This window comes from Schistocerca cancellata, chromosome 7, assembly GCF_023864275.1.
Source record: "Schistocerca cancellata isolate TAMUIC-IGC-003103 chromosome 7, iqSchCanc2.1, whole genome shotgun sequence".
Classification (NCBI taxonomy): domain Eukaryota; kingdom Metazoa; phylum Arthropoda; class Insecta; order Orthoptera; family Acrididae; genus Schistocerca; species Schistocerca cancellata.
In genome coordinates, this window is record NC_064632.1 from 11,277,743 (window position 1) to 11,303,678 (window position 25,936).

The 25,936-nt window shown below is 44.8% G+C and overlaps 1 protein-coding gene across 15 annotated transcripts in view; it reads left to right on the top strand.

The window, feature by feature from the left end:
* LOC126092534 (CUGBP Elav-like family member 2) overlaps positions 1-25,936 on the top strand; it is an 823,092-nt gene that overhangs the window by 364,252 nt on the left and 432,904 nt on the right. The window contains exon 1 of one of the 15 annotated variants that reach the window (XM_049908182.1): positions 25,572-25,781. The exons of the other annotated variants lie outside the window; for them this stretch is intronic. Coding sequence (XP_049764139.1) covers positions 25,773-25,781 — 9 coding nt within the window. The 5' untranslated portion in view covers positions 25,572-25,772. Of the gene's footprint in view, positions 1-25,571; positions 25,782-25,936 lie in introns of those variants that run through there. 15 annotated transcript variants of the gene reach the window in all.

The following is a 25,936-nucleotide window of genomic DNA, read 5'->3' on the forward strand; positions in this document are numbered from 1 at the left end:
CAGCGGTGCGTTGACTGCGTGTGGGCACTCTCTCTGCTGAACCATCAGCACTCTGTGTTCCCTGACACCCCCACATCGGCAGCCTCGTTTGCGATGTGATTGTGGAGGTCCCTTGGAACGATAGTACATTCGGCGAATGGACGGGCCTGTCCGTTTCCCCCGACTTAAAAACTCATCGATCACATGTTGGATTCGTGACGGAGACGTATGTCAGCTCATCTACATACACGAACGAACGTGTAGCAGTTGTTAGCAGCGCTGATGGAGGAATAGAGAGCTCTTCCACAAGAACTCCTTACCGACGTTGCGTACAGCGTGGCAGCACGCTGCAGAACGCACACTGCCACCCGCGGTGGTGAAACAACCCATTGAGAACAGTGTTCTGCCTTTTGTAATGTATTGGGGACATGTCGTTTGGCTTTCTACGCGTGACCCAAGTTTCATCGAGCTATGTCACTCGGCAGTGACACATTATGCCAAAGTTACTTTCGTCCGAAATTTTGCACGCCGGTGTACATGCCTCACACGACCACCTTGGCTTCGTCCGGCGGCCCCTGTCCACCTTGGCCTTCATTCGCTTCACTCCAGCCTCGCTCTACAGCCTGCTGTTTCGCGACCTCCGCACGGAACTTCGCGATGGTATAGGGTGTTTCAAAAATGACCGGTATATTTGAAACGGCAATAAAAACTAAACGAGCAGCGATAGAAATACACCGTTTCTTGCAATATGCTCGGGACAACAGTACATTTTAAGGCAGACAAACTTTCGAAATTACAGTAGTTACAATTTTCAATAACAGATGGCGCTGCGGTCTGGGAAACTCTATAGTACGATATTTTCCACATATCCACCATGCGTAGCAATAATATGGCGTAGTCTCTGAATGAAATTACCCGAAACCTTTGACAACGTGTCTGGCGGAATGGCTTCACATGCAGATGAGATGTACTGCTTCAGCTGTTCAATTGTTTCTGGATTCTGGCGGTACACCTGGTCTTTCACGTGTCCCCACAGAAAGAAGTCACAGGGGTTCATGTGTGGCGAATAGGGAGGCCAATCCACGCCGCCTCCTGTATGTTTCGGATAGCCCAAAGCAATCACACGATCATCGAAATACTCATTCAGGAAATTAAAGACGTCGGCCGTGCGATGTGGCCGGGTACCATCTTGCATAAACCACGAGGTGTTCGCAGTGTCGTCTAAGGCAGTTTGTACCGCCACAAATTCACGAAGAATGTCCAGATAGCGTGATGCAGTAATCGTTTCGGATCTGAAAAATGGGCCAATGATTCCTTTGGAAGAAATGGCGGCCCAGACCAGTACTTTTTGAGGATGCAGGGACGATGGGACTGCAACATGGGGCTTTTTGGTTCCCCATATGCGCCAGTTCTGTTTATTGACGAAGCCGTCCAGGTAAAAATAAGCTTCGTCAGTAAACCAAATGCTGCCCACATGCATATCGCCGTCATCAATCCTGTGCACTATATCGTTAGCGAATGTCTCTCGTGCAGCAATGGTAGCGGCGCTGAGGGGTTGCCGCGTTTGAATTTTGTATGGATAGAGGTGTAAACTCTGGCGCATGAGACGATACGTGGACGTTGGCGTCATTTGGACCGCAGCTGCAACACGGCGAACGGAAACCCGAGGCCGCTGTCGGATCACCTGCTACACTAGCTGCGCGTTGCGCTCTGTGGTTGCCGTACGCGGTCGCCCTACCTTTCCAGCACGTTCATCCGTCACGTTCCCAGTCCTTTGAAATTTTTCAAACAGATCCTTTATTGTATCGCTTTTCGGTCCTTTGGTTACATTAAACTTCCGTTGAAAACTTCGTCTTGTTGCAACAACACTGTGTTCTAGGCGGTGGAATTCCAACACCAGAAAAATCCTCTGTTCTAAGGAATAAACCATGTTGTCCACAGCACACTTGCACGATGTGAACAGCACACGCTTACAGCAGAAAGACGACGTACAGAATGGCGCACCCACAGACTGCGTTGTCTTCTATATCGTTCACATCACTTGCAGCGCCATCTGTTGTTGAAAATTGTAACTAGTGTAATTTCGAAAGTTTGTCCGCCTGAAAATGTACTGTTGTCCCAAGCATATTGCAACAAACGGTGTATTTCTATCGCTGCTCGTTTAGTTTTTATTGCCGTTTCAAAAATGCGGTCATTTTTGAAACACCCTGTACCTCTGTGTACAGTGACGGCTCTCGGGTTGACCGTGGTGGTCGGGTGGGCCTTCGTCGTTGCCGCCGACGTTTTTCGGTATCTGCTCCCGGATCAGTGCTCAGTATTTACTGCAGACGTCTTCGCACTTTATCATGCCACACTGTACATCCGGCGACATAGGCTTTTCAAAAGCGTCATCTGCTTACTCTCAGCACCCTTCAGAATCTCTGTGTCGTAAACTGTCCGTCCCTTAGGGCAATGGGTCCAGGTGGAGCCACTCCGATGTTTATGTGGATTCCTGGTCACGTCGGTCTGACAGGAAACGAGGCCGTTGACGCTGCTGCCAAGGCTGCAGTGCTCGTACCTCAGCCTGCGAGTTCTTACGGTCCTTCCGATGACACCTGTGTTGCCGTCTGTCAGCAGGTGGTGTCACTTTGGAATCGCCACTGGCCCACCCCTCATGGGAACAAGCTCCGGGTTGTTAAGCCTCTCCCGGCGGCTTGCACGACCTCCTCCGCCGCGAGGAGATCATATTTAACAAGGACGCGCATTGGACACCCGTCTTTTTAGCCATCGCCATTCGTTACGTGGTGCTCCCCCACCACATTGTGCTCACTGCGCTCAAGTTTTGACTGTCCCCCATTTCCTGACGGAATGCTTTTTTTAAAGCGCTTCCGGTTTGTTCAAATTCGTTCAAATGGCTCTCAGCACTATGGGACTTAACATCTGAAGTCATCAGTCCCCTAGAACTTAGAACTACTTAAACCTAACTAACCTAAGGACATCACACACATCCATGCCCGAGGCAGGATTCGAACCTGCGACCGTAGCGGTCGCGCGGTTCCACACTGAAGCGCCTAGAACCGCTCGGCCACACCGGCCGGCGCTTCCCGTTTGTGTTTGCCTCTAAGTTGTCTAGTGGCTTGCGTTGCTGCCTCTCGATCAACGGGGTCCCGGGTTCGATTCCCGACCGGGTTGAGGATTTTCTCCACCCGGGGACTGGGTGTTTGTGTTGTCCTCCTCATTTGACCATCATTCATCAAAGTGGCGAGATTGGACTGAGTAAGGATTGGGAATTTGTACGCGTGCTGATAACCGCGCGGTTGAGCGCTCCCCCCCATCCAGTCATCATCATCATCATCATCATCTTGTAAGTTGGCGGCCGTTTTAGCAAACGACGCACGGGCTGTTAACCGCGTTTTACCTGTTACCCGTCGTAGCAACATGGGGAAGGCCATTTAATTTTAAGTTCTGGACCTCCGTTTTTCTACGGCGTATTTTATAGACTTTTCTCCAGGTCCCTGTTTTTAGCTGTCTTTTCTTCCGCCGATTGGCATTGACGTGTAGGCCGATTTTAACTCCTCTCTTTGCCTTCGTGTTCTATCAGTTTTGAAATGGGCGCGTATCACCCTGAACCAAAACAAAACAAAAACGTATGACACTATACAGAGCATCGGAGTGGATACTTAGTTCCAGTATTGTATTTCCTATTCGACCCGCGTTCTGACAGAGAGGGGAAATGACTATCAGTAACCCTGTGTATGTGCCTCAAGCTCTTTCCACGATCTCTACTCGAGATACACGACGATTCTTCTCGAACTGCACCAAAGGCGCCACTGAGCCTCGCTTCCCGGTTCTCCAACAGATGCATCAGTCGCTCACTCCACGAGACATTCACGCAGGGGTTCAGAATTTTGCTCATGTCTCTGGCACGTCATCTGCTGACCCGAAATTCGTGCAGTCACCTTTTCAGACAACTGAAATTTCTTCTTCCACTAGGATTAGACTCAGGTGCTCGTTACTATCTCCACAGCTCGCAGCGCAAACAATCTAATTTGAACGCTAAACGGCTCCTTACCTTGCGATGACCAACGTTAAGAATATCCGCTCACAGAAATGTTTCGTCTGCGCTTCTGCCAACGGAAGTTGACGTCACGTGCCCTAACGAACTTCCCTAGCGATAAAGTCTAACGTATGTATGGCCTGCCCAAACACATTTGTAATTGCCTCTTCGTGGAGCTGAACTTCGTGTTCTTGTTAGTTAACTCGATTGCGAAACGTGCAAATACAAGGAAGGACACTCCCCTCTAATCCCTAAGAGTGAAAGGGCTGAAAACATAGTTAACGCGTCGCAGCAAGCAGAAATAAATGTGATTAGAAAGGAACATTGTGTACAGTATACACAAAAGAACGAGCGGACACGTCGAACGTTTTGCACAACTTTACATTTTAGCCTCGAAGTTTGTAAGACACAACGCCCCGGTTTTTACTATAGTGAAAGTTTACCTCTTGGTATGAAATCGGTCCCATATATGGTTAAACCAAACCTAGCTTTGTTTATAAATTACAAAATGGCGAAACCTTTCTTCCAACACAACGGAAAAATCAAAGAGTGGCTTGACAGGAGTTAGACGAAGACAAAACTGAAACCGTATCCCTACAACTGATACAATGCAGCCACTAACTGTGCGTGTGTATTGAATCATCTCACAGTCATGCGCCACCGTACAGAGTTTATGTCTAAAGATGAACGAACCCCTGCAAAGTAGCACAGGCCACACACGGGTAATATACCGAGTCAATGTGGCTTAATAAATGCCACGTAGACCAGCAACATACGTTGTTCGGTCGTTCGTTCTTCGTATAATGGAGGTTCTATTACGGAGGTAGTCAGCTGTTAGTGTAAGACATGAACGAAGCGGGGTCTACTATGACACAGTTCCAGCGATACCGAAACCGACTCACAACCAGTCGCGAAAATCATATCTGCGTTGCAGTCAATTCAGACTGCGGCGGCCGCGACTGCAAATGTCACCGCAAATAAGACACACGGCCGATGGCCGTTAATACGCTGCAGGAAATGGACGCATTCCCTGGTGGCTGTTTGGGCAGCTCCTATCGCGTTATTGAAATATACGTTGCGCTGGCACCCAAATACAACTGTTTACGTCGCATATTCGACCTGAACTGTGATTTTTAGAATCCAGAGTTTTTTGCTTTTTTTTAACTCTTTAACTGCTTGCGCCATATGTATCAGTCGCAAACTTATCCGCGCAAACACACACGCTCCTTCCTCTCTCTCTCTCTCTCTCTCTCTCTCTCTCTCTCTCTCTCTCTGTGTGTGTGTGTGTGTGTGTGTGTGTGTGTGTGTGTGTGTGTGTGTAGCGGCCCCAGTTACACGAGAGGCGTTCAATAAGTAATACAATACGTATTTTCTCGCTCAACTTCGGTTGAAAAAAATGCGTAATTTATTGTGGGACATCGGGAAATATTCCCGCTTCAGCGCCTGTAGTATACGCTGTGCTGCTCAACGTAGCCTTCAAAATGGCGTTCTCGTAACGGAGGTGTGTTCCGAGCAGAGAGCTAACATTGCGATTCCTTTGTCGGAAAACCAGAGCATTACAGATTTTTTTTTTTTAGGCGCATGCAAAATGTCGACGGAGACCTGGCAGTAAACAAAAGCACGGCGAGTCGTTGGGCGAGGCGTCTCGTATCACCGTAACAAAGTCGCGCAAACCTGTCGGATGTCTCGCGTGCCGTCTGACCGCACGCACCTGTGACTCGTGCAGTGTTTGAACGTGCGGACAGTCTTATTCTAGATGATGGAGGGACGACAGAAAGACACCTCGATGCTCAGCTAGACGCCTGTCGGTAATGCTCGCACGCTCGTCCGTCAGCTGGCGTACTCAAGGTTGTGCGCCCCGGGTTCCTCGCCGCCTAGCGGGGGACCATAAAAGAGCAACGCAGGACCGTCCATGCGCTTGCACGTTACGAGGCTCATCGTGACCAATTTTTTGTCAAACATCGTCGCAGACCACGAAACAGTGATTAGTCACTTCGAACCGGAAACCAAACGGTTATCCGTGAGCGGTGCCACATCACCTTCCCTCCGAAGATAAAACTTCGAAGCCACACCCTCTTACTGTAATGTCATGGTGACGGGCTTGTCTGACTCCGAAGGGTTGTTCTGTTTGATTACTGGATGCGTGCATCGATACTGCATTTGTCTCCTGTTTCTTGCAGTCCTAACATTCACTCTCTGCTGTGGTTTTTGGCCATACACTTGCTGGCGGGGTCTTAGCGTCCTGACACGACGTGCGCTCCCTTTCTTTCCCAAATTTTAATTTTGGTTATCATTTCTTCCTTTCCCTGTTTCTTCCACGCTTCGTCACAAGATGAAACTTCTTGCAAGAAAAAAATGACGTTACGTTACGGGACAGGTTCCATCAGACTGGACAAAAGCAGTAATCACACCAATCTTTAAACATGGAAACAGAAAAGATTGTAACAACTACAGAGGTATCTCTTTAATCAGCGTTGTGGGTAAAATCTTCTCAGGTATTGTTGAAAGGAAAGTGCGAGTATTACTTGAGGTCCAATTGGATGAAAATCATTGTGGGTTTAGGCCTCTTACAGGTTGTCAGGACCAGATCTTTACCTTACGGCAAATAATGGAGAAGTGTTAAGAGTGGAAAAGGGAATTGTATCTATGCTTTATAGATGTAGAAAAGGCATATGACCGGGTTCCTAGGAGGAAATTGTCTGTTCTACAAGATTATGGAATAGGAGGCAAACTTTTGCAAGCAATTAAAGGTCTTTACATGGATACTCAGGCAGCAGTTAGAGTTGACGGTAAATTGAGTTCATGGTTCAGAGTAGTTTCAGGGGTAAGACAAGGCTGCAAGCTGTCTCCACTGTTGTTCACATTATTTATGGATCATATGTTGAAAACAATAGACTGGCTGGGTGAGATTAAGATATGTGAACACAAAATAAGCAGTCTTGCATATGCGGATGACTTAGTTGTGATGGCAGATTCGATTGAAAGTTTGCAAAGTAATATTTCAGAACCAGATCAGAAATGTAAGCACTATGGTATGAAGAGTAGCATCTCCAAAACGAAAGTAATGTCAGTGGGAGAGAAATATAAACGGATTGAGTGCCAAATAGGAGTAACAAAGTTAGAACAGGTGGACGGTTTCAAGTACTTAGGATGCATATTCTCACAGGATGGCAACATAGTGAAAGAACTGGAAGCGAGGTGTAGCAAAGCTAATGCAGTGAGCGCTCAGCTACGATCTACTCTCTTCTGCAAGAAGGAAGTCAGTACCAAGACAAAGTTATCTGTGCACCGTTCAATCTTTCGACCAATTTTGTTGTATGGGAGCGAAAGCTGGGTGGATTCAGGTTACCTTATCAACAAGGTTGAGGTTACGGATATGAAAGTAGCTAGGATGATTGCAGGTACTAGTAGATGGGAACAATGGCAGGAGGGTGTGCACAATGAGGAAATCAAAGAAAAACTGGGAATGAACTCTATAGATGCAGCAGTCAGGGCGAACAGGCTTAGATGGTGGGGTCATGTTACACGCATGGGAGAAGTAAGGTTACCCAAGAGACTCATGGATTCAGCAGTAGAGGGTAGGAGGAGTCGGGGCAGACCGAGGAGAAGGTACCTGGATTCGGTTAAGAATGATTTTGAAGTAATAGGTTTAACATCAGAAGAGGCACCAATGTTAGCACTGAATAGGGGATCATGGAGGAATTGTATAAAGGGGGCTATGCTCCAGACTGAACGCTGAAAGGCACAATCAGTCTTAAATGATGATGATGATGACCTATTATCGTTTTCCAACATATCGAGAACTATTTGTTCTTTAGGTCGCCATGCCGTGTTTTCGTTTCAGTCCTCGAAGCAGCGGTTTGCGTCTGCAACTGGATGCTTGTACGAACATTGCCGATCGCGGAACCGGCAGGGGCGGGCGCGTTTGATTTAGTAAGTAATTATTAGAATAATTACGTTCTGCGGCAGCCCGTATGGCGCGCCGGGAATTATTGATTTCGAGGACAATAACTCTCCCGCGCTTAATAACACGTAGTTAGTTTCTACCTGCGTTGCGCGCCCTAGCAACTCCGCATCGAAATGAGTTACAGCCGCTGGTTGTGTCATTAAGCCGGTGGCATTAACATCGGCGGCGCAGCGTTCGTATGGCGCGCACACACGGCAATTTGCCGCGACTCGGATCGCAGGTAGTGGGAAGTACATACAGGTGAAACACGAGGACGCTACGTCGCGCTGAGCTGAGCGAGGATACAGCCAAACTCGGCCTACGTGGGCGTCTGTTCCGTTGATTCGGATGACCTGCACTGTTATTCGATAGGGGGCCGTTTTCTAATTTTAACAATGGACTATTAATAGAACATAATTTTTAGTCCTCTTTCTTTTAGTAAATTGGCCCGAGAGACTTTTCTGGCAATTTGTGTTAAAACGATAGAACTCTAGGCGAAAATGCAAAGTTGTAGTTCTGGTTTCAGGAAACTGCAACACATCATCAATTTTTTTCTTAATATTCCGTATGAAGAGAGTGTGCGGACAGTGAATGCAGACGCCTCGGTATGATCCCACATCACAGAGACCAAGCCAAGAGTCTGCAGTCCCGCAGAATGGTGGAGAACGATGCTTCTAAATAGCTCGCTGTAATCAATCCCCCAGAAGATTTGTTTTTGTTCATAAAGTACACCTGATCGGTCTCGATCTAAATTCTCTTATCCGAATTGAGCACATTGTCACACTGATGCCATCTGTGAAGACGGTGCGTGAATTGTATATACGAAACGATTGACTACTTCTATGTTTTTAAATTAGTTGCAGCATGTGTTAGGTGAGAATTGAAGGAATATGTGACTATAAATGCGTTGTCACTTTGATTTACCCTAGCATTTTAAACGCCATGCCAAATGAATGACATTGTATTTCTTACAATAGCTTTAAAAAAGAGAATTGTGTGATTAGGTAGCTAAGTGAGTACTATCATTTTTAGACGAGAAATTGGAGTCTGAGTTCAATCGTCACTCATTCCTACGACGTTCTTTTCGTCGCTTACCACTTCTTTCACTCTTATTAGTGATTTGTGCATGAGGAATATATCAAATTCAGCCGTAGTTGGAAGTCCACGCCGGCCGTTGTGGCCGAGCGGTTCTAGGCGCTCCAGTCCGGAACCGCACAACCGCTACGGTCGCAGGTTCGAATCCTGCCTCGGGCATGGATGTGTGTGATGTCCTTAGGTCAGTTAGGTTTAAGTAGTTCTAAGTTCTAGGGGACTGATGACGTCAGATGTTAAGTCGCATAGTGCTCACAGCCATTTGAACCATTTTGGAAGTCCACGTTAAGCTGTAGGTCCCCTTGGTACGTCGGTTCGAGGGTCAGAGAAAGACAACGGTATACCACAGCCACTGTGACCATGCCTTATAAAGTACTGCAGTGTTCAAAACCAAACGAAGGGTCGAGGCCAACTCTATAGTTAACGTTTTAAACATATTTCTTACTAATCTCAGACAAAAAAATTGTGAAACCGCTGGGACAATATACAGATTGTTGTTGGTTGTTTTTGGGGAAGAAGACCAGACAGCGTGGTCATCGGTCTCATCGGATTAAGGAAGGATGGGGAAGGAAGTCGGCCGTACCCTTTCAGAGGAACCATCCCGGCATTTGCCTGGAGTGATTTAGGGAAATCACGGAAAACCTAAATCAGGATGGCCGGACGCCGGATTGAACCGTCGTCCTCCCGAATGCGAGTCCAGTGTCTAACCACTGCGCCACCTCGCTCGGTATGCAGATTGCTACTGTAGGTAAATATAAGGAGTATGTGGAAAGTAATGCAAAAATTGGTGTTGTACTCACATTACGGACGACAGCAGTACAAATGACTGTCCAGAGCATCCAGATTTCTGTTTTTCTTGTTTTTGCTAAATCGCTTAGGGCACCGCTTTAATGACTTCGTCACCCATGGGGCGTAAAACCTCAATGTTATATATATTTTTCCTTCTGTTATTGATATCGAATGGAAGAGAAGTTAGGAGCAGACATCGAGTCCCCTACCCGTGTAGTGTCTTGGACTAGAAGAGGTCTACAATAACTGCTGCCTGTCGTAGGAGGCGACTGAAGCGTCAAGCTTTCACGTTGATGACTTTGGTATTATCAAGAAAAGGCTCAATATCAGCCTACATCACAACCTCTCCCTTAAACTATTTGGCTAATTATTAGGTTGGTGCATAGCATTTATCCATCACTTTAATAAACAAAAGAGATACACATAACAGAGAATTTAGTCTATAATAATATATTATTCTCCTTCACTATTTACAACAGTCTGGCAACGCTGGGATAACTTTCCTATTTCGCGACTGTAGAAATCACGTAGTTTTGAGGTGAAGAACTCATCGAGCTATCCTCGGAGCGTATTTTCAGTCCGAAAGGAAGTTCGTTGAAGATTGATAGTTAGTTGTTGTTCTTGGACTGCCTCTCCAAGACACCTCAACTGTCGACAGTAAATGTCAGCGGTGATAGTCACACTTCGGCGAAGCATTTCGTAGCACACCAGACCATCGGTGTTCCACCAGATGCATAACGTTATCTTCTGTGGATGCGCGCAAGTCTTTGTACAGGGATTTGGTACTTTGATTGGGCTGAACCATTTCATTATGTCGGCATAAAGGTACCATTTCTCGTCACCAGTAACGATACAGGATAGGAAGGGCCGGTGTTGTTCACGAGCCAGTTGAGGATGAGCAGTCAAGAGATGCACATCCGACCACCCGCTGAATTTTGTGATTTTGGCTCAGAGCAAGCGGTACGCATACACCCGATATGTTGACCTTCCACACTGCATGAAAGTGTCGCACGACGGTGGAATCATCACCGCTTGGCTGGTCTCGTTTGCCGGCTCACGAGTACGCTGACGTGGAGACGTGGATCATAACGCTGATTGTCTCCCTGAATGTGGAGAGTAACTAACGTGAAAACCATCTGTCTTAAAACGAGAAAACCATTTTCTTGGCGTTCTCGGTCCAGCGACATTACCCCATACTCGGCGCAAATTTTTGTGGTTGCCACTGCTTCTGTCACCCGTCTGTTCAACTCAAACCCAAGAATATGTCGGAAGGAGGATATAAGATGAACATCAACAAAAGCAAAACGAGGATAATGGAATGTAGTCGAATTAAGTCGGGTGATGCTGAGGGAATTAGATTAGGAAATGAGACACTTAAAGTAGTAAAGGAGTTTTGCTATTTGGGGAGCAAAATAACTGATGACGGTCTAAGTAGAGAGGATATAAAATGTAGACTGGCAATGGCAACAAAAGCGTTTCTGAAGAAGAGAAATTTGTTAACATCGAGTATAGATTTAAGTGTCAGGAAGTCGTTTCTGAAAGTATTTGTATGGAGTGTAGCCATGTATGGAAGTGAAACATGGACGATAAATAGTTTGGACAAGAAGAGAATACAAGCTTTCGAAATGTGGTGCTACAGAAGAATGCTGAAGATTAGATGGGTAGATCACATAACTAATGAGGAGGTATTCAATAGGATTGGGGAGAAGAGGGGTTTGTGGCACAACTTGACTAGAAGAAGGGATCGGTTGGTAGGACATGTTCTGGGGCATCAAGGGATCACCAATTTAGTATTGGAGGGCAGCGTGGGAGGTAAAAATCGTAGAGGGAGACCAAGAGATGAATACACTAAACAGATTCAGAAGGTGTAGGTTGCAGTAGGTACTGGGAGATGAAGCAGCTTGCACAGGATAGAGTAGCAGGGAGAACTGCATCAAACCAGTCTCAGGACTGAAGACGACGACAACAACATCATGTCGGAAATGTTCACATTTCTCGACTTGGCACTCCATTTTCTAGCGTCCACTGCTTCACTCATCATCTCCAAGTGACAAACTTGCAAAATTTAAATACAGATAGCGGTAGTGAACAACAAATAAAAGGCGACGATCGGCAAATAAACCCGTAGCAACCGCAATACCAACACCAATACTCAAAACATAAACGCTACCAACTTCGGAGTGCGTCGCGCGAGGAGGGATGTATCGCCAGATATCCTCAGGGCTGTAGTCCCGTGACAGCGCAGGGCTAGCGGTGCTGGTGCCTGAGCTGCGTGTATGCCGAAACGTCGGTGCCTGCGCGATCAGGGACTCCGGGCAACAACTACTGTGCCAGGCAGCTCTTGCAGTGGCGCGGTGGCGGCCGTGGGGAGGGCCTCCGATCCAACTGAGCGGGATCAGACCCGACGATCCGGAATGAAAGGATCAAAGTCACCCGTACAGATGGCCCTGCCAACACAGCCGTCTCAGCACACACGAAACAACAAGTGAATGCGGAGACCTATAACATAATGGCATTTCCGTCTTTGGCCACGCCGTGGGATGAGAATCGGCTAACAAGAAATGGAGCGAAACAGTTCGCCCAGTTCTTGGTATGCTCCAGAACAGATGAGAAATCTGTTGCAGCAACGAAGCCACTGTTTCTCGTTGAAAATTTGGAGGGCAGGTTTGGAGATGTTGCTGCAGTAGAGAAAATGAGAAACTGATCTCTGTTGATCAAAACTTGGATTGCTTTATCATTCACAGGCACTTCCGGCCTTCAGAATAACTTGAGGCTGTATCAGTTTCACCTAGCCTTTGGTGGAAATGTTTTAATTGAGAAAGTTGAGGCTGTGTCTTGAAGGTGCGATGTGAAATCCTGATTTTTGCCTTATGTTTGGACTCGTATTCTCCCGCTACACGACCTGTGAACGCAGACCTAGAATCGCCCCCCCCCCCCCCCTATATAAGTAAACAGCCCAGAACACCCCAACGCTCGTCGTTCGCCGACATGGTTAGTTTTCAAGAGGCGGAAGAAAATCCAGGTATATAAATCGCTTGACCACCTGTCATATGAAGATACTAAGAAAAAGTTTAAAGGAGTCGACCCAGCCATTACGAAATTACAGGTGCAAATAGTGTAACAAAGGTCTGGCTTAACAAAATTCGGAAATTGTTGGGAACCAGAGACGGTTGCAGTCTCGCTTCAAAAAACAAGGCACAAATCACGACAGGTGCAAGTTCAGTAGGAATTCGTGCGTCTGTAAAAAGATGAATGCGTTAAGCATATAATTTCCACCGTCATACCTTAGCAAAAGACCTCGCCGAAAACCCGAGAAATTCTGGTCTAACAAAAAATCGCTAAGCGGGTCGAAGCTTGTATCCAGCCACTCGTTGACTAGTCTGGTGTGTCAATAAGAGGTAGCAAAAGGAAAGCCGTAATTTTAAATCTCGCGCTTAAGAAACCGTTCATGCAGGAGTACTGTACAAACGTAGCGTCGGTAGACTGTCTTACATACTCCCGTACGGAGGACGTAGTAACAGGCATCCGCGGCGTAGAGAAGCAGCTGAAAGAGTCCAGAACAAAGAAGTCGCCAAATCCGGGTGGAATTCCAGTTCGGTTTTACAAAGAATACTGTACAGAATTGGCCCCTTACCTAGGTTGCAATTATCGCGAATCTCTAGCCCAGCGCAAAGTCCCAAGCGATTGGAGAAAGGCGGAAGTGACTCTTGTATACAAGAAAAGTAAAAGATTGGAGCTACAAAATTACAGACCAATAACATTGTCAGTTTTTCGCAGCATATTTCAACATATTCTCAGTTCGAATATAATAAATTTCCTTAAGACCGAGAAGTTTATGTCCACGTATCTGCACGGTTTCAGAAAGCACCGCTCGTGTGAAATTCACCTTCCCCTTTTCTCACGTGATACACTGCGATCTATGGATGAAGGGCAACAGGTGCATTCTAATTCCTACCTTTCCGAAAATCATTGTACACACTGCCCCACTGCAGACTTTTCAAGAAGGTACGGGCATACAGAATAGGTTTCCAGATACGTGAATGGCTCGAACACTTCATAAGTGATAGAAAACAGTGTGTTGTCCTCGACCGCGAGTGTTCATCAGAGACAAGGGCAGGGCGTCGTCAGCAGCAGCCCAGCGAAGCGCGGAGAGACTGCTCCCTCCTGTTCTGTGTACACATACATGCTCTGACGGACATGGTGAGCAGCAATTTTATTTGTTTACACGTCAAGCTCCGTAGCACCAAATTGAGGAGCAAATCTCCAAGGTCATGGAACGTGTCAGTGCATGAAGTTAGAACATAAAAGTAATAGCAGATAAAAATAAATATTTATGAACCCGAAAAAGGCAGTATATAAGTTTAAGTAAACGCAATCAACAATACAATAAGAATCAGATTAATGTTTCAAGGAACTCCTAGACAGAATACGAGGAGTGACCCATGAGGAAGCTCTTCAGTTTAGATTTGAAAGCGCGTGGATTACTGCTAAGATTTTTGAATTAGAGTGGTAGCGTATTTGAAATTGATGAAGCAGTATACTGCACACCTTTCTGCACAAGAGTTTAGGAAGTCCGATCAAAATGCAGGTTTGATTTATGCCGAGTATTAACAGAGTGAAAGCTGCTCCCTCTTTGTGGACGATTTTGCGATCTACTACAGCTCTCAACGGACCAGCCTTCTTGAACGACGTCTTCAAGGATGTCTCGATCGCCTCCACTCTTGGAGCATCGAAACCGGCTTCCGTTTTTCTCCCAGTAAGACCGTTTGTGTTAATTTTTGGCGACGTCAGGAGTTTCTTCCACCCTTCTTACATCTAGGACCTGTCAACCTTCCGTTTTCAGACGTCGCTAAATTCTTGGGTCTTATGTTTGACAGAAAACTATGCTGGTCCTCCCACATTTCGTATCTTTCGGCTCGCTGTCTGCGATCCCTCAACACCCTCCGTGTCCTGAATGGTACCTCCTGGGGAGCGGACCTAGTGGTCCTTCTCCGCCTCTATCGCGCCTTAGTGCGCTCGAAATTGGACTATGGAAGCATAGTCTACTCCTCTGCTCGGCCGTCTATTCTTCGGCGTCTCGACTCTATCCACCACCGTGGATTACGATTAGTGTCTGGAGCTTTTTACACCAGCCCTGTGGAAAGCCTTGATGCTGAGACTGCTGAACCTCCGCTGTCCAATCGGCGAGCAGTCCTCCTGAGTCGTTATGCTAGCCATCTGTCTTCCATGCCTGCTAATCCAGCCCATGACCTTTTTTTCGACGCCTCCCTTGATGTACGGTATGTAGGCCGCCCCTCCTCCCTACTACCACCGGGAGTCCGCTTCCGTCAACTGCTCCATTCTCTTTCCTTCCGCTTTCCTAAAACCTTCTTGACAACTTGGGGTACAGCACCGCCTTGGCTCCGTCCCCAGATCTGCCTGCTCCGTGACCTTTGTCGATTTCCCAAGGATGGTACCCCTTCATTTGTTTATCGTCGGGCATTTGCTGCTCTATGTGCACAAATGACGGAAGCCACATTTATTTACACCGATGGCTCGAAAACATCGTTAGGTGTAGGGAGTGCCTATGTTGTTGGCGACACCCCAAATCACTTTCGGCTTCCCGACCAGTGTTCGGTCTATACTGCGGAGCTTTACGCTGTTCTCCAGGCTGTCCACTACATCCGCCACCATCAGCGGATACAGTACGTTATCTGCTCAGATTCTCTTAGCTCTCTCCTCAGTCTCCAAGCTCTTTACCCTGTGCACCCTCTGGTCCACCGGATACAGGACTGTCTGCGCTTGCTCCACTTATGGGGCGTCTCGGTGGCGGACACGTTGGTATCTGTGGAAATGAGGCGGCCGATATTGCGGCTAAGGCTGAAGTCTCTCTTCTCCGGCCAGCTATTCAATCGATTCCCGTCGCCGATCTACGGAGCGTTTTATGTCGTCGTGTTGTTCTTTTATGGCACGCACATTGGTCGACACTTCCCAATAATAAATTGCGGGACGTGAAAGCTCTTCCCTGTGCTTGGACCTCTTCCTCCCGAACGCGTCGTCGGGAGGAGGTAATTTTAACTAGACTCCGGATAGGGCACTGTCTTTTTAGCCATCGACATCTTTTAAGTGGCGATCCTCCCCCACTCTGTCCCCACTGCTCTCAGCTGTGGACGATAAGACACCTTTTAATTGAGTGCCCCTATTTTAATCCGTTACGCTCCCGTCTACAGCTGTCGCCCGATATATCGTCGATTTTAGCAGATGACACGCTCTCAGCCGATCGCGTTCTCGAATTTATTAGTGCCAGTGAAATGACGTCAGTCATTTGAAGCTTTTTTTTTGGGGACAACCAACCCCTTTCTGTAGAGGATTTTTAAGCCTTCCTTCTGCTTTTAGTTTCTCCGATTTTATGACTTTCGTTCCCATTGCTGCTGATTTCCATTTTCGGTTTTTTACTATTTCCTAAGTCACGGACCGAGCGCTAATGACCTTAGCAGTTTTGCGCCCTAAAACCAAAACAAAACAAAAAAAAGTGAAAGCTGCTTATTCTTCGGGATAAGCTAATATTGTTAACAAGAAATAACAGTAAGGAATATATACGTTGAGGCCAGTGTCAAAATACCCAGACTCGTGAACAGAGGTCGAGAAGAGGTTCGTGAACTTACACCACTTATTTCCCGAACCGCCCGTCTCTGAGACAAAAATTTCTCTTTAGAATGGGAAGAGTTACCCCAAAATATAATACCATACGACATAAGCGAATGAAAATAAGCAAAGTAGACTAATCTTCGTCTCAAACGATGTCTCACTTCTGACAGCGTTCGAATAGTAAAAAAGGCAATAGCGTTCGAATAGTAAAAATGGCAGCATTAAGTCTTTGAACAAGATGCTGAACGAGGGCTTTCCGCGACAGCTTACTATATATCTAAACACTTAGAAATTTGAACTGTTCAGTTTCACTAATCATAAGCCCGTTCTGTGAAGTTAAAACGTCAGTTTTTGTTGAATTGTGTGTTAGAAACTGTAAAAACTGAGTCTCACTGACATTTAGCTTCAGTTTATTTTCTACAAGCCATGAACTTAGGTCATGTACTGCACTATTTGAAACTGAGCAAAGTGGCACACAACATCCTTTACTACCAAGCTAGTGTCATCAACAAACAGAAATATTTTAGAGTTATCAGTAATACTAGAGGGCATATCGTTTATATAAATAAGGAACAGGAGTGGCCCGAACACTGATCCCTGGAGCACCCCCCACTTGACAGTACCCCACTCAGATCCCACATCACAGCCGTTATCAACATTGTGAATTACGACCTTTTGCTGCCTGTTGCTAAATTAAGAGGTGAACCAATTGTGAGCTACTCCCCACCCTATTCGGTAATGGTCCAACTTCTGGAGCAATATTTTGTGATCAACACAGTCAAATGCGTTAGTTAAATCAAAAAATATTCCAAGCATTCGAAACCTTTTGTTTAGCCCATCCAACAAACACCGGTAGATATCCCTCGGAGAATGAAGAAATGTACGGCACAGTTATTGTTTTTGTGGTCTTCAATCCTGAGACTGGTTTGATGCAGCTCTCCATGTTACTCTATTCTGTGCAAGCTTCTTCATCTCCCAGTACCTACTGCAACCTACATCCTTCTGAATCTGTTTAGTGTATTCATCTCTTGGTCTCCCTCTACGATTTTTTCTCTCCACGCTGCCCTCCAACACTAAATTGATGATCCCTTGAGGCCTCAGAACATGTCCTACCAACCGATCCCTTCTTCTAGTCAAGTTGTGCCACAAACTCCTCTTCTCCCCAATCATATTAAATACCTCCTCATTAGTTACGTGATCTACCCATCTAATCTTCAGCATTCTTCTGTAGCACCACATTTCGAAAGCTTCTATTCTCTTCTTGTCCAAACTATTTATCGTCCACGTCTCACTTCCATACATGGTCACACTCCGTACAAATACTTTCAGAAACTACTTCCTGACACTTAAATCTATACTTGATGTTAACAAGTTTCTCTTCTTCAGAAACGCTTTCCTTGCCATTGCCAGTCTACATTTTATATCCTCTCTACTTCGACCATCATCAGTTATTTTGCTCCCCAAATAGCAAAACTCCTTTACTACTTTAAGTGTCTCGTTTCCTAATCTAATTCCCTCAGCATCACCCGACTTAATTCGACTACATTCCATTATCCTCGTTTTGCTTTTGTTGATGTTCATCTTACACGGTCCTTTCAAGACACTGTCGATACCGTTCAACTGCTTTTCCAAGTCCTTTGCTGTCTCTGACAGAATTACAATGTCATCCACAAACCTCAAAGTTTTTATTTCTTCTCCATGGATTTTAATACATACTCCAAATTTTTCTTTTGTTTCCATCACTGCTTGCTCAATATACAGATTGAATAACATCGGGGATAGACTACAACCCTGTCTCACTCCCTTGCCAACCGCTGCTCCCCTTTCATGTCCCTCGACTCTTATAACTGCCATCTTGTTTCTGTACAAATTATAAATAGCCTTTCGCTCCCTGTATTTTACCCCTGCCATCTTCAGAATTTGGGAGAGAATATTCCAGTCAACATTGTCAAATGCTTTCTCTAAGTCTACAAATGCTAGAAACGTAGGTTTGCCTTTCTTTACTCTACCTTCTAAGATAAGTCGTAGGGTCAGTATTGCCTCACGTAGGCCTGTCGAAAACCGCAGTTGCGGGGAGGTGCATAAAGTTCCGGCTCGAAAGGAGAAGCCGTCCGATCAGGGAGGTCAGCCTCGCACATTGCGGACAAGTGGGAGACAATCGAGTACCCGGCCTGAAGTCCTGATACCTTCCCATTCGATTATCACGCTTTCGGTCCCTTGGAAAAGCCTTCATGCTTCGACAATTGCTGTCGGACGAAGATGTGCACCAGGCAGTTACGGACTGCTCATGCAGCAGGACACGGTGCGATACCAAAAGGGTACGTTCAACCGGGTGCGCCGGTAGGCCGATTGCTTCGATACTGACGGCAATTTTGCCTCATTGGTGTACATATTCCGGATTTTACAGCCTTCTAAAGGCAACTTTTTGATCCCCCCCCCCCCCCAAATAATTCGTTCTCCCGCTTCTCCTTCGCTGTTTCCCATATACGAATCTGATGTTCATTTAGTGCAAGTTGCTCGACTATCGCCACCTAGCCGATGTCCTTCAATTAATGGCTACTTTGCATCTGCGTGCAAGTTCCGGGGGCAATGTTCCTCCTAACGATGTAAAATACAGATCCTGTAGTAAAAATCAAATTAATCTCGAAAGGGCGTCTGGAGAACTCAGGCTTACACATTAGGATGCAGATGCAGATCGTTCGATGAGCAATTACGCCTAAACGATGGCTTACAAGCCGAGGGGTTTGGTGTGCATTTGATATAACGTGTCGGATAGCCTGAAACGTTGAACCGTGCAGCGTCAAGTTGGGACGCATTCTGACTTGTCGGTCAGCTTCCAGAGATGTTAGAGTGAGGTGTTTACACTGTACGTCCCGCATCGTGGGTTTCGGACAATGCGTGAAGGTTAAGTTCTGTTTAAAATTGTAAAAAAGTGCCAAAGAACCTCATGAAATGTTGAAACCGATTTACGGCGATAATGGTGTTAACTCTGCAGACTGTTAACGAGTGGTCAGAGCGATTTAAAAACGGAAACGAATCGGCAGAAGATGAGAACTTCAAAAAATGGCTCTGAACACTATGGGACTTAACATCTATGGTCATCAGTCACCTATAACTTAGAACTACTTAAACCTAACTAACCTGAGGACAGCACACAACACCCAGTCATCACGGATGGGAACTCTCGTGGCGTCTGTCAACTTCGAAAAGAGAAGGAAAGTGTGCGGAGAACGGCAAAAATTGTTCGTTCATATAGGCGAATAACTATTCGAGAGCTTATCGAAGAACTTAGTACCTCGTTCGGGTCCGTACAAAGCATTTTAAAAGATCATTTGGAAATGAGACGAGTGAGTGCAAATTTTGCGTCCAGGCTTCTGAGTCGTGAACAGAAGGAAAATCGTGTGTCACTTTGCATGGAGTTGACATATCGTCTTCATTTACATCCTGACTTCATGACCAAAATTGTAACTGGAGGTCATACATAGGTCTATTCAAAATCGAATTTGAAAGTCTGCTCTTCTTTCCATATTGACGTCATGTGGGATCAGAGTTAGTTTCAGATGTAACAAATGCAATCGCCGAATTTTAAAAGGGCACACTGCACCGTTTGCGAAACGATGTGCGAAGGAGGAGGAGACCAAAAGAATGGGCCAATGGCTTCCTTCTTCATCACGATAACGCGCCGCGCAACAGCTTTCTTTGGATTCGCGTGTTTCTGGGCGGGAAAAGTGTTCCTCTATGTCCACATCCTCTTTACTCACCAGATTTAGCACCATGCGACATTTTTCTCATCCCAAAAGTAAAAACTATGCTTCAAGGAAAACGATTTGACAACATTCCCGACATGGATGGGGCCACGACAGAGCAGCTGAACGTCGTTCCAAAAGAAGCGTTCTGGATATGGCTCCAGTCATGGCTTAAACTTTGGGATAAGTGCATTGCTGGCCAAGGACAGTACTTTGTAGGAGATCAGGTCACATTCTATTTAAGCTTGTTCTTTTGCATCCAATAAAGGTATTCACCATATTGTTTGATAACACCTCGCCCACCTCGTATCACGAACTGGTAGAGCTCTTAGAGCAGCTGACTCCAAGCTTCCTCCTCCTGGGGTACTTCGGTGCCGACAGTCCTTCGTGGGCCAGTAAAAACACATGCAGCAGGGGCCAACTAAGAGAGCAATAATTTTCCGGACTCCAAGTATGCCTTGTTAACACTGAAACTTAAACAAATTCCCATACAGCATACGTAATGCACTCAGCCACAGGTATTAATCGGTAGCCCGAGCATACCACCGTTGATTCAGTGGAACATCAGTGACCTCTGCGCCAGCGCTCTCTCTCTCTCTCTCTCTCTCTCTCTCTCTCTCTCTCTCTCTCTCTCTTAACGCGCGCGAGAATGCGTATGCCTGCAATTCTTCAAATGAAAAAATGAAATCGGAGAATAGATTCGTGGTCGTTAAAACTACGCGTCTTCTCATGTCGAGAAAAATTTTTTTTTGATGAGAACTGTGAAATGGTGTGCATACAGCAGGTAATATTGATACTGGCCTCGACACGCATCCTAATGTCCGTACTGTCGCAACCAAAGCAACAAAATTTGACCGGAGACGAGAGAACTAATCTGAAAGTTTCCGGTGAAACGAGAGTACGGATTGCAGTTTCGCCGTGTCGTTAGAGGATACACATGTTGAGCTGTACGAAATGCATTGCAGCGCAACCTATGAAAATTTAAAGTAGTTACAAGCAGCAGTGGCTGCGTTTACCACCGCTGAATCAAGTTCCTTTTTTCGTTCGTGTTAATGAGATTATTAACCAACTGCTAGTAATGCTACGGTGAAAATCACGTTGCTGTAAAGACGGTATGGCACATTAAATAATGAATGTTCCTGTGCTGAGAATATCTAAAACAGACTGCAAACTCCGAGGACAGAGGGATTAATCGCATTCATTCGTTTGAAAGAGCGGCTGCTTTTAATCGAATTGTCCCATTGCTCGTAACACATAGGTTTGCCGTTGATAAATATAAATAAAATAGTTAACTTCACCAGTCACATGAAATCTGTACCCCAGAAATAAATAATGAATCAAGTGACAAGAAAGTTTCTTTTTACGAATAATAATCTTCCGCCAAGTTGTCACAGTGAGAGCAATAGAAACTGCTCAAGTTCATATTGGCCCTGCAATTGTGTAAATTAGTTATTTCTCGATTAACTGTTTTAAGCCCCGTCAAAGAAGCACATTGTATGTTTATGCACTACCCGCGGAGTGTTTTTGTACAGGTCCATTTTTGCATTATCGAGTCACGGAAGCAATTAAAGCAATAGACAAAAATTGTCAGTTCGCAAAACAAGATTACCGTAAGATATTTTTATCAGGTGGGAAAGTGAGGACTACAGCGTTTGGGGACTTCCGGAATATAACGCTGTTTGCTGGGACAAACTGATCTGCGACTGGTTCTCGTTTGTACTCCTTCAACGATCATTTCAAAAAAAAAAAAAAAAAAAAAAAAAAAAAAAAAAAAAAAAAAAATAGCATGCAATAAATTGCTTTCTCTAATGGAACAATCCAGACCATAGTAGCGATATCTTCCAGGCATGGGTTGCTATTCCCTAACCCGAAAATTTGTATTGTTGGAATAAAAGTTTCATCAAACCAGAAACTAATGGAGTTCTTCAGTAATTTACAGTTTGACAAAACTAACTTCTCTGTGGACCACGTGCTTAGTCGCCCAAGCAGACTGTTTAAGAAATAATGCTGCTTTCAAGCATTATTTGACTAAACAAACACTGTTTTTTGCCTTGTTTCGCAATCGTATTATTAATGTTACTGCACGACCTAGGTTTCCGGTTATAAGCCCATTTTCAAATACATTACAAATTCCCAAAGATGATAATGAACAGATAAGCTTGATGACAAAGCGAAGATAATCATCTCAACTTCTTAAGATATCGAACCCTAGCTTAATGTACAATTACGTCAGTGACCATTTTTAATTAATCATATACATGATTACGCAATTCAGCAGCTACACTACAATGTAGTTGTTAAAAAAAGTTAATTGACGTAACTGTACATTAAGCTATGGATCCTTACCTTAAGAAGTTGAGATGATTATCTTTGCCTTGTCATCATTTTTATCTGTGCATTATCTCATTTTGGGAATCAAACTTAGGTTGTGCAGTAATAAAAGTGTGAAACAAGGCAAAAACAGTGTTTGTTTAGTTGATTTACAATGTTTCACCAAAAACCCACAGTTCACTCAATTAAAATCATTATTTATGGCATCTTTTTCGCTGCTTTGTTAGTCTACCGTCGTTTCTGATCATAAGGGCTGTCACGCAGTGTAGCTTTTCTTTCGCAAGATAGTCTTTTCCTGATATTTCTACCTCTGTTAACGCCCCTCATGGTTATTGGGTTGAGATGTAGTTCGGTATGAATCAGAGCTAATCTAAAGTAGTGGAAAACACTAAGCAAGTTTTGAAGTTTCATTTTTGTACAACTTCTATGCATGTGACTGTCATTTTTGACATTCGGTGTCGACAAAACTACTTTAGTTTTCTCTTTATTAAACTGGTTTGTCAGTAATTACCAAAGTTACAATCTTTCTCTTACTGACAAAATTTCAAATGGAATAGAAGCTAAGAGCAACACACCCACCAACTAACTCTCTGTTACCAATATAAGGGTCTAAAAGTACCACTAAATATCCTGCTCAAATATGCTGCTGAGCCCGTCAAGGAAACCTGTCCTCTACGACAGCAAACATCTTCAAAAGTCTAAATATCAGAATAAGTTTCTTCACAAACAAAATCTCTAACATCAAGCAATTCATCATATAGGTACTTTCATCATCCCCATAAGAAATTTGGTATATTCAAACTAGTAAGTGAATCCTGCCCACAGTACTACATTGGTCAGACCGGCAGAAGCTTGGAGATAATATTTAAGGAGCACCTCAGTGAAGTTCGGACAAACAACTACAGTAAGTGGCCTTTGCTGCTCACATTGCTGAAGAGACACATCATGTAGAAAGCAATCGAAACAACCTACAGACAGTTCACTATATAAACAAAGACTAATACTAAGAACATCCTTGAAGAAATAGAAACATTCACAAATAAAAACATATTACCACAAAACTTTTTGATGATCAGACTGAATTAACTAAAAATGCTTTCTGGAAAAAAAAAACTTCTAAAAGCTGTTGTCTCATAGGACACAACAATAAATTCTGCAAATAGTTAATACAAATAAATGCCTCGCGTATTTCTAACAAATTATGTGTGTAACTTACGTTCAGTGTAAGGGGTATTTTTTATTGAAAAACATTGTCACATGTATTTTTGAAGAATTACTACGTGTACTTGTCTTCTGCTGCACATAGATTATTTATCTATTATTGCCGAAAACGCATTGATTACAATGTGTTACCTTTCACCTCATCTGACACCTGCTGCAAACATATGTATCTTTGCATAGTAGCATCTTTTTATATTATCAGTACATATAAAACACTAGTAGTGTATTTGAAATCGGATTGTTCGGTGTATAAAACGTTAATCGTGACTCACGTTTTAATCTGTGTTTTACTGATAGTGTTTTATGACTCTGAGCTACGTTTACCATGATATTACTGCATGACACAAGGAAAATAACCAAAACACAAGTTTTGGAAGCTATCAAAACAAGTTCGCAGTGCTTGCTGGTGCTAAAAAATCATTATGCAATTTCAGTGTTTCATTTATCTTCATTGAGTTTATGGATATTTATCAGTTAATAAAGCAAGCAAAACAACCGATGTTTCATTAACAGTCCCTCTAGAAATGCAGCAATTTGTTGATGTTTCGGTAATGGCATGGATCAACAAAATGCGGTGAACGAAAACATCTTAAGATTAGTGGTTGGTAGCAAATCTTACAACATAGACTTCTTCTTATTTAAGTTTTTTACAGCAAGAAAGTTCGACTAACTAAAAAGAAATCTAATGCAAGCAGGTTTCCTCGACGCTTAACTTATGTTAAGTATCTATCACAAAGTAAAATTTTACAGCTTTTTATTCCGGCTAAAGCTTCGTGTAAAGTGAGCTGTAGCGACGCATTTCTTTAGTTCTTTATAAGACAGAACTGTCTTCCTCGCGGTATCTGCGGTGCACAAAGAAGTGTTAGTTCAGAATAAAGTGTATTCTCGAAGTGAACTAATGACAGAAATAGCTTTTATATTATGCTTGTTCATTTGCTAAATAACTTCATATTAAGAATTCAGACCTTTGTATACCGATGTTTGATTTAGGAGAACAAAGTTCAGCCTACTAGTTACCGGAACCAAAGTTTTCAAAAATTAAGTTTGTCACGTTAGGGATTAGTAACATGGACGTGCTGTGGGAGGCACTAGTGCCGTGCGGACAGCCTGCTAGTTGCCCGTGGCAGTGGAATTTTTGCATTGGAAATGACATGCACCCAGGCGGTCCATCGTCCGTGCACTGCCTCAGGTGCAATTAGCTGCCATCTGCATGCGTCCGCCGAGCCACTGTGATTGCGTTAACTCCCTCCTCTCCCGTCGCCCTAGATTCCGAGCCCTTCGGATGTCCTTTCCGTTCCCTTCTAGCTAGGGCCGACCCTAACCCTTCCCCCCCTTTTTAACTCCACCACCCTTTTTTCATTAGAGGGCTTTCGATTTGAATATTCATGAGTGCGCTCTGCTGCCATCGCGTGGCCGCTCTTAGTATCAACATTCTGTACAGGCGGCTGGCGCGCTCGCGCGTGTGTCGGAGGAAGATGGGAGAGGACCGTGCTGCGAAACCGAAAGGGTCGAAGGAAACCAATAGAAAGAAGGGGAAAAAAGGAGAGATTCATATTGAGGGGGGAGACTGCACCGCGTCAGCAGAATTTCCGCGAAAGGACCGGATTGTGTCAGTACACACCCCGCTACAGAAGCGGCAAAAAGAAATCAATCACGTAGCAGTGAGCTGTCTTACCGATCGTGTGCGCCCACATAGTTCCGCCGGCGCGCGGCAGGTGGCAGCATCAACCTCGTACCTGTGCTTCCGAGCGGCGACGCCAGAGGGCTCAGCGGGCAGTCACGTTGTTCTGCGTTGTGTGGGTGATGCGGACTGCTGCTCGCTCGTGGTGTCGTACCGGAAGAATTGCAGAAAGAAAAACGAGCGCCGGCTCAACGAAAATATTCCGGAGAGACAGCATTTACTGCAAGTGGAAGCACAAAATTCAAGTAGCTGACGCCTTGTAACTCTCCCGTGGTTAATAGAACTCGGCAGTCGCGCTTTCGCCGAAACTGAATGTAACTTTATATGATAGAGGTGCGTAATAGCTGTACTTATTGTTTCCTGCATATACTTACCATTCTTTAACCCCTTTAAATTGCTCCTAACGTTTGTAACCGTTGCAGTTAATACATTTAACAAGCGAAGATTTCGTTCCTTTGGCCAGAAATAGCAATACTGTTCAAAGGACG